The sequence below is a fragment of the Sturnira hondurensis genome, unplaced genomic scaffold, assembly GCF_014824575.4.
Source record: "Sturnira hondurensis isolate 20B ecotype Veracruz unplaced genomic scaffold, ASM1482457v3 Scaffold0001304, whole genome shotgun sequence".
In the NCBI taxonomy this organism is placed as follows: Eukaryota; Metazoa; Chordata; class Mammalia; order Chiroptera; family Phyllostomidae; genus Sturnira; species Sturnira hondurensis.
This window is the reverse complement of record NW_028073935.1, coordinates 1,920,700-1,930,509: the sequence shown is the minus strand read 5'-3', so window position 1 is coordinate 1,930,509 and position 9,810 is coordinate 1,920,700. Positions and strand designations below refer to the sequence as shown.

The following is a 9,810-nucleotide window of genomic DNA, read 5'->3' as shown; positions in this document are numbered from 1 at the left end:
AGTAAATGAATGGATCAAAAAACTATGGTACATATACACAATGGAATTTTATGCTGCAGAAAGAAAGAAGGAGCTCCTACCTTTTGCAACAACATGGATGGAACTGGAAAGCATTATGCTGAGTGAAATAAGCCAGGTGTTGAAGGACAAATACCATATGATCTCACCTCTAACAGGAAGCTAAACAACAAAACAAACAAGCAAGCAAAATATAACCAAAGACACTGAAATAGAGAATAGGCTGACAGTGACCAGAGGGGAGAGGGGAGGGAATTTCAGGGGAAATAAGGGAGGGATTTAGAGGAACCTATATAAAGGATACATGGACAACAACTGATAAGGGTGGAAATCGGAGGGAGGGGGAGGATGGGGGGTGGGATGGGATGGGAGTAATAGACAGAAATCTGTACTTGAAAAATAATTAAATTAAAAAAATTGGAAAAAAATAAAAATAAAAATAAATAATAATAAATCATTTTCAATTACAGCTGACAGACAATTTTATATTAATTTCAAGTGTACAACATAGTGATTAGGCACTTATATAACTTATGAAATGATCACCCCCATAAATCTAAGTATCCATCTGATACCATACAGTTGTTACAATATTATTGATTATAAGCCCAGTGCTGTATTTTACATCCCTGTGACTATTTTTATAACTGCCCATTTGTACTTCTTAATCCCTTCACCACATTTATAACTTCTGTTCCAAGTTCTTCCCAAGTTATAGCAGTGGAGACATCTGTCCATATTACTATTGTTACTTCAAGTTTATGTTCTTAACTTTCAAAGCCCTGTACATGTCAGCTGTTTCTGCACATGGCCTCTCGACTTAAAGTCTATGAGGCCAGCTTTGTTGTCAGACCAGACTATAATGTAGCCATTTTCTAGTGAACTAATAGTACCAGATAAGGGAAAGATTTCGAGGAATCAATAATTTTATCATTTTCAATCCCCCCTCAGAGAATTTGGGTTATTTCTCTTCCATCTTTCTTCTCACTTAAGCTCTATACCTATAAATGAGAAAGTAATTCTAGTCATGGTTAATAAATAGAAGACTAGTGCTGGTGATACTATATTAAAGGAGAAGAATATACAAATTACAATGGGCAATTGGGCAATGAAGAATACTGATGTTTTTAGGAGTGCTCAAAAAATTCTTTTCAAATTTTCCACAACCCTTGGAAAAGAAACTTTAGGTACAGTCCTTGTATATGCACCTGGTCGACAATGCCCAGACATATGCTGGGATTCTTTGATAACGCTTTGACCTCTGGCTACTTGAACAAGTGGAGCAAATGTGCAAACAAACAAGCCTGATTCTCTTCCATAGATGTGTAAATGACCTCATTTTTCTATGTCTACTACCACACCCACCCTCCATCTCTGCAGGATTCTTCACAAGTGTTCACCATCTCCAAGGAACCAGCCAGATTACGGAAATGGGAATTAGAACAGAGTACAAAATACTCCATTTCTTCCCATATGTTTTCACTGAAAAAAAGGGGGGATAGAGAGGGAGCCCAGCTTTATCTTTGAAGAGGACCTGCACTGCAGCCTGACGTTCAACGCTCTCTGCTGTACCAGAGATTTGCATAGATTCAGAGCCCTGGGTTTTGTCCTAGAGCTGTCAACACTAGCACGTTCTCTACGCCTGGGTCTCCTCGGTTCTTAACGTGATAGCAGACTTCTCCAGAGGCGCTGGTCCTCACAGGAAGGCAGTTTTAAGTTCACCTTCCCTTCAGACACGGATGGCACAAGTGTGGCTCTACTGGCAAGGGTTACCATGGCAGTTTCTTACTGGCAAGAAACTCAAAGCTGTTTCCAGGTTGCCCAGGGGCATGTTATCAAGTTGATTCCATAGTTCTCTTTGTGCTGGCAGCCTGTGTGCTCTTCTAATGGATAGCAAGTCATCAATATTGCCACTAGGACTCCGCCTCCAGTGTACCAGGTGGCCTTCCCACATCGGTGTTTAGGAACTGGTTCAGTGTTACCAAATTACAGAAAGTCTTAAAATGGCAGATAGTTCCCATAGTTAATTAAACTAGTTCTTGGTATCTGGAGATAAATGCATTAACTTCTTTTGCCTAAAACCACTTCAGGGAGGCCAGGAAATCATGGAAATGTGAACTTATCCTTTGCCATAGTTTATTCACTTATTCCCATGGAAATTAAGGGGCAACGGTCAAAATTAGTTAGTGGATCTTTTGTAGCTGTAAATAGTTCAGTCAGGCTCTACCTACAGGCATTTATTATAACCCATCCATAGTAGACCCCCCATTAAAAAGGACTGAGAATTAGGGGACAGAAATCTCCGAACATTTCTGGGGAACTTATGAACTAACAAAATATGATGTGAATTTTTTTCAGTATCTGAGCTCTTAAATGGTTCATAGTTTTGAGGATGCTATGGACAGAGGTACAGTAAATGAATGTATTTCCCCTCCATTCCCATTTTTCTTATATCTGCAAAAGATGAATGGCTTCCCAGCTATAAAACAATAGTTAAAGATAATAACAACAGAATTAACTACAAAGAGAAAGAGTAGTTTTATTTCTGATCTTAACTGATTATAAATGCAGCATATTTCCAGTATGTGGCACAATGTGACAGTCATTCTCAAGGCAAGGACTGGGGGTACAGTATTGAAGGAAAAAGACAAAACTACTATCCTCGTGGAGCTTACATTCTAGTTCCTGGGGATCTTTTAATCCCTTTTGGGGTCGCCCTGCCAGTCATTCTAACACGGGCCTTCCTTTCCAAAACTACACTGCCTATCTCTCAATCCTCTGAGTCATTCTGAAAATAGAAAAGGTTTTTCTGCTGAGAATTCTCCTACCTTATTCCACTTCCTTCCCCCGAAATTTTTACAGGCTTCAAGCCTACAGATAGCAGCCCACCAGGGGCTCAGCCCTGAGGCAAAGTGAAGGCCTATCCCACAGGAGTGATTGGAAGATCCTTTCTCTACCTGAAAAAAAGAGTAAAGAGAGGCTGTTGCTGTGTAATGGGGAGGTCTCTGGATAAGAAAAGGGAAAAGTATCCCTGGCTGGTGTAGCTCAGTGGATTGAGTGTGGGCCTGAGAACCAGAGGATCATGGTTTGAATCCCAGTCAGGGCACATGCCTGAGTTGCAGGCCAGTTCCCAGCAGGGGACTCATGAGAGGCAACCATACATTGATATTTCTCTCCTTCTCTCCTTCCCTTCCTCTCTAAAGATAAATAAATAAAATCTTCAAAAAAAGAAAGAAAATTACATTAAAAAGAAAGAAACGGAAAAAGTGAAATGGGGGATTATACCTTCCTTCTCAGTGACCAATACTCCTTTTGTCTGCAAGAGGGAAGAGGTTTGGGGATATAAGCCCAACCCCAGGTTGCCTGCTTGAAAGAATTATAACCCCATTGCCCCTCTCCCCAGGCCTGCATCCTGGGCTGCTCTAGTCTGGTTAGCTGGAGTTCACATCAGATAGCCCAGAGAAGTCACCAATGATGGAGAAATGCACCTGCTATATATTCAATCCCCCCAAAAGACTAGTGCCTAAAAACAATCTGGAAGAAAACTTTGAATCCATTCTAATTGGCATCTTTTTCCAGGTGAGGAAGGGCCCATGAACAGCAGCCCCAAGGCCATGCAGTCATGTGTGAGTGTCAGCAGGACATATTGTGCTGCAGTTACCTTTCCTCTCTGAACAATATACCTATCAACAGGCAGAAGCTTGCTGGAACCCCCCAGACTAACCTGAGGACCCTGGAGCAGCTGGGCTGGGCAATCTGGGGAGGGAAGGGTAATGGAGATAAGAGGGTGCTTCATGGGGTTAAGGAAGCCACTCAGTGGGTGGGTTTAGGATCAAGGTTGCTGTAAACACAGAATGAAGTGATGCCCCAAACCTGGGGGTGTTTTGGTTGCATGGGTATAACAGGGTGCAGCCAAGGGGGGGCCCAAATAGGGATTTGTAATGGGATCTAGAACTCAGGGTGTCCAGGAAATATTAGGAAAAAATACATAAATGTTGTCCTCAGCCCCACCAGTCTGAGCTGGGGATGGGTCACATGGAGCAGGGCCATTGAATGTTGTTTTGAATAGCAATAGTTTTTCAGATAACCTCTGGCATGGTCATTTAATGTATCTATAACCTTTAACTGGTTTCATGGATATGTTAAATGGCTGTGGCCATGCTTTGAGCCAGGGGGATGGGAGTGACTTCCACCCAAGATGTAACTGAAAAGCAACTTCCCCTGGTTACAGCACCTGTGTGAGAGCTTGGAGTTGACTGGCTCCATGCCATGGGGTCATGCCTGCCCCTACTTGCTATGGCAGCCCAGTAGAGCTGGACAAATGTGGGAATACTGGCAGGTGTAACTGATTGTGGGAGGAGTCAGAAATGGGGCTGCAGAGGAAGATTGGCACCAGGATTTAAACCCAGGTGCAGCAGCCATGCCAGGTTGGGACCACGAGGCTTTGGGGTGCTCCCTTTTGCCACGTGGCTTAGGAAGCAGGAGAGACTTCACCAGGAAGAAAAGAGATGAAAGGATTCTTGCCGGTGGGCCATGAAAAGGTGCGACATGATTTTGGATTAACTGGAGATCATGGCATTGACATAGCTGATGGTGCTGGGAGCCTGAATCACGGACTTCTACTTCTTTTCCTGAGACACGGTACCCCAGACTAGGGCAGAGGGAGAAGGAAGGATTGTGTGCATCTGTGGGTATTCTAAAAGACTTTAGTATTTTTAATGAAGACATCAAGTCATTACTCTTAAGTCTGTATAACTTTAAAATGAATAATTACTTTCCTTTTCACCAGTCTCTGGTATTGAGAGATGTCTTTCTCCTTGGTGCAGGCAAGGCAAACCTAGTAGGTAGGGGGGACCCCAGAGGAAAAAAGGGTTGGGTCCTTCCTGTCACAGTATGCCATTCACATACCCCTGGGTCTGTTCTATAACCTGGGGTCAGGGGCGCTGTGGTAGACGAGTGGCTTCACGCCTGCAGGACAGCGCCCCTGTGCGGTCTCCAGATGGAACTGGGGGTAGACACAAAACCTTAGCCTTGCAGTCTTTCAATGGCCTCCTTAGACTCTAGCTAACTTGGGTCCACACCTCAACGGGAGGGGCTTATCGCCTCCATAAAAATAGGCCTTCATCCAAGTGCTCTGCCCACTTCCAGAGTTCACAATAGGATAACACTCATTTTGAGTGCCTATTATCCCTAGTCAAATTGATACTTCTACCTGACTGCTCTCTTGCCCAAACCCACTCCCCCTCTCCAGGTCCAAGGGTGAATGAACTCCAAGGGCTAGTGATGAGTCCTTCCAAGGGTTAGCTATGCTCTTTGCTCTTTAGAGCAGCACATCCTCCCAAAAGAAGCCACTTCCCACCCACTCCCCACTGGAACACACAATAAGTGTCAGTTTAATCTTTAAACGTGTCGTTTCCCCAAACACAAAAATAACAGAGCCTTCCATGGGTCTGTCATTCTGCCACCAACCCCAGACTAAATGCCTTTAAAACTTCCTGAGTAAAGATAAGAGAGAATTGTGTACATCACACAAATGGTGGAAAATAATAAAATAAACATCAAAGGTGAGCTCCCATGTACTTGTAATCTTTTCTATTTGCAACAAAGACAGGAAAAAGGAGGAAACCTCAGTGCGGAAGGGCAGAGGGTAAGAAATGTACTCTTCTGGGGGTCAGTGATCCCCTCTCTTAAGAATTGATACCACCAAACGTCAGGTCCTCAACTTCCTGGGGCAAGGAAAGGTATCCCCTTTTCCTGGCTGTCAGACACCGGTGCCACTGAAACCACAGAAAAACTCCTCACCAGAAGGATTGAAAAGAAATGGCTGCAAACATGTCGTGTTCTGAGCACCAGCCCCTGGGCACACGCCCTCCCGGTCATTCCTGTTGACAATGCGAACCCACGAACAAAAAGGTTCCGAGTCTAGAGGGGCAGGCGGGAAAGCAGAGCCTGGCATCCCGCTCTAGATTCTAGGCACAGCTACCCAGGGGAAGAGGGGACACCGCTTCTCTTTCCCAAGAGCCACCAGCCAGGGACAGAAAAGGGTAAAGGCAAAAGAAAAGTGAAAGTTGGAGATCGTTTAGCAAGCAAGAATCAAGTTCATACGAAAAGGTGTATACAATTTGAAGCCCAGTATTTTATTCTTTATAAAAGGAAAGAAGACAAAAATCGTCCTTAAAAGGGAATCACAAGAAAGGGTACAGCACGTGGCTCAGTAAGAGGTCACTGCAAAGCGTGTCCAGTTTGGTCTGTGCGTCTCAGCACCTGGTCAGGGATGAGAGGCATTCACTTTCGGAAAACGCACCCTTTTCACCACCAGAGAAACAAACGCACACCGCGCGCACCTAGGAAGGCCACAGGCCTGAGCTTAGTCCCTGCTAACTTGGCCCAACCCTTCCAGGTATGCCCCCCCCCCCCCCCCCCCCCCCCCCCCCNCCCCCCCTCCCCGCCCCCGCTCCAAGCCTTGCCCTCGCTCTCAAATCGCTCCAGGGCACAGAGACCCGCCTGGGACGGCGGGGTGCTTCCACAGGAGCCCAGGAGCGGGCGGGCCCGGCTAGGACACACAGACGCAGGCAAACTCACAATCACTCGCACACCCCAGCCGCGCGCACGCACCCCATTGGCTAGAGGCAGAGGGCGGGCCTGGTCAGACCCAAAACAAACAACCTGCGCGTTTTTATTTGGAGGCGGCGCAGTCTCTTAGGCCTTAACCTGGTAAGCTCCCGCCAGAGAGCCTAAGCTACCTAAACCACCTAGCTCCCCCATCCCTCTGGTGTCCGCGCCCAGGCCCCGCCTCTGCGGAGTTGCCCCAGGGTAATATTGGGCCGGGAGGAAGGTGGAGGCCAGACTTAGCGGCAGCCGGCTGGTGTGGGGATGCTGCATGAGAGGCCGAGGACTGGAAGGCGGCTGCGTGAGCCACGGCCTCAGGGACTCGGCTCCGCGAGCGCTCAAGGCTGAAGACACCGGACTTTACCCCAAGGGTGTCGCGCAAAACAGCCTGCACTATTTCCGTGCTCGAAGTCTCCTGCAAAGGACCTGGAAAGTCCAGTGAAGAAATCCTCCCGATCTCTTGGAACGAGAGCAGATGCGTACGTTTCTTCCAGCAGGAAATCCCAAGGCCCTTGTGCCTGGAAACGAGAGGTTGAAACCGCACCCCAGCACACATTCACCCCGAAGTCTCTTATCCTGGAACTGAAGACAGCGCCCACCCAACTCCTCCATCTCTGCCGCTCTTAGTGCACCCAATAAGCACAACCCCTCCAAGGAAAAGTTCCAGCGGAAGAGGACTCTTCTATGGAAAAGTGACTGTCTCTCGCCAAGAGGGGGGAGCGCTCTCGTTAGAGGAAGTCGAGGACTCCTGGCGCCGGAATCACCACCACTGCCTTTCTCACCAGCTTCCCGAGACCGCTCAGAGGAAAAGGGTAGGGCGCCGGGCAGGGACAGGGTGCGCGGGCATGAAGCTGGAGGTGTTCGGCCCCCGCGCGGCCCACGGGGACAAGCCGGGTAGTGACCTGGAGGGCGCAGGCGGTAGCGACGCACCCTCTCCGCTGTCAGCAGCCGGCGACGACTCGCTGGGTTCGGACGGGGACTGTGTGGCCAACAGCCCAGCTTCAGGCGGCAACAAGCGGAAGTCGAGAAGTGAACCTGCGGCCGAAGAGGAGGGCCCGGCGGCAGCGACGGCTAGGGTCGCGGAGGCGGGAGCAGCGGGGCCCGTGACAGAGAGCGCGACGGTCGGTGAGGGCGGGCGCAGCAAGCCGTACACCCGGCGGCCCAAGCCCCCATACTCCTACATCGCGCTCATCGCCATGGCCATCCGTGACTCCGCGGGCGGGCGCCTGACGCTGGCCGAGATAAACGAGTACCTCATGGGCAAGTTCCCCTTCTTCCGCGGCAGCTACACAGGCTGGCGCAACTCCGTGCGCCACAATCTGTCGCTCAACGACTGCTTCGTCAAGGTGCTGCGCGACCCCTCGCGGCCTTGGGGCAAGGACAACTACTGGATGCTCAACCCCAACAGCGAGTATACCTTCGCCGACGGGGTCTTTCGCCGCCGCCGCAAGCGCCTCAGCCACCGGGCGGCGGCCCTGGCACCGGGTCTACGGCGGGAGGAGGCTGCTGCCTCGCCTCCGGCTCCCGCAGCCCTGGGCTCGCCCCAAGCCAGGTCCCCCAGCCTTCAGGAGGGGCGCATCAGCCCCGTGGGCAAATTCTCCAGCTCCTTTGCCATAGATAGCATCCTCAGCAAGCCTTTCCGCAGCCGTCGAGACGGAGACTCTGCCCCCGGAGTGCGGCTGCCGTGGGTCGCCACGCTCTGCCCTCCGATGCCCGCATATCCCGTATTCCACCCCCGCGCGTCAGGCGGGGCAGTACTGCCTCTCTGTGCCTGTGGTGCGGCGGAGCCAGCGTCGCATCTCCCGCTTGCGCCCTTCGCCTCGACCCATGCCAAGCCTTTCCCGGCGACCGCCGGCGGCGGCGCGCACCTGTACTGCCCCCTGAGGCTGCCCGCAGCCCTGCAGGCAGCCTCGGCCGGGGGCCGGGGCCTGAACCCGCCGTACCCCGTGGAGACGCTCCTGGCCTGAGCAGCGCGCTGAGCCCCGCTGGGTTCGCGCCATCGAGGATGTTATTGCAGGTTCAGGGCTTTGCACTTTCTGTCCAGAGAAAAATAAACTTTAAAAGAAAATTCTCCATCAAACATGCCTTAAAGCTAAAGATTTTTGACATAAGTGCTTTAACTTAGTCCAGAATATTTCCTTCCTCTTTTGTAACTTGACAGAAGACCAAAGCAATTTTTCATAACTGTTAGCATTTCTTTACCAAGGCTGTACCCTATCTCCCTCCCTCCCTTCACTGACTTTTCCTCTATTCTTACTTCCCAGGGACCCCTTCACCTCTACTATTTTTGTCGCACTTTCAATTGATTTGTTACTAACAAAAAACGGGAAAGAAGCACATCAGGGAACTATTCCATATGATAAATGATATGACTACTGTTTGGGGTTTACTGGGCCCCTGTTCCATGAGTACGTATGTGTAATTTACAGGTATGACTGAATGTGAGAGAGGTGTCACGGAATCTTATTTCTCTGCTATTGACCAATGCTTCACTGTGCCAAAAGACTATATATATATATATATATATATATATATATATATATATATGTTTTGTAGTTAAATTATTTATATTTTTTGAAACCTGAATTGAAAATGTTGCAGGCAACGGGCTACAGCTTTATTAATGGCTTGGGGATCTCTAACTCTGGCCTCCTTGGGCCAAGCAATTCCTTTAAAGGAAAAGGTAACATTATGTATGTGGGGTGCCAGGGCCACTGCCACGTGAAAGCAAGTGTGATTTTTATTTTTAATATTATTTTATTTGTATCTATGTACATAGTCATGTATAAATTTTATGAAACCCAGGTATAATGCTTATTTTTAAATAAAACTTGTAACTGACTTTTAATGCTTTGTAGTAACAGGAGGTGGTGAGTTTTTAACCACCACTCCCCCAGAATCTGTTCAGGTTTGATTCTCTAGAAACTTCCATATGGGTCAGAATATTTTCCTGAATGACTCATTAATGGTAGAGGCATTCTGCAAGTTTCCTTACCTGACAAATTGCTGTACAAATATTCAGGCTGGGACTTCCAACAATGAGAATTCTTAAAACTTCAAACCAATGACTTCTGTAAGAATTCTCCTACAACTTACCAGAACAAGTGGTAAGATGTGTGCTCAAGAATCCTCTGGCCAACATTATTAACAAGTTTTAGTCAAGTAGACTTTTTCAGGCAAATT

The 9,810-nt window shown here is 48.2% G+C and overlaps 1 protein-coding gene across 1 annotated transcript; it reads left to right on the top strand.

The window, feature by feature from the left end:
• The first annotated feature begins 6,704 nt into the window (after positions 1–6,704).
• On the top strand, positions 6,705–8,860 carry FOXQ1 (forkhead box Q1). Its single transcript, XM_037069921.1, has one exon. It carries the CDS (start codon positions 7,473–7,475, stop codon positions 8,592–8,594), a length of 1,122 nt encoding a protein of 373 aa, XP_036925816.1. The 5' UTR covers positions 6,705–7,472; the 3' UTR covers positions 8,595–8,860.
• The last annotated feature ends 950 nt before the right edge of the window (positions 8,861–9,810 follow it).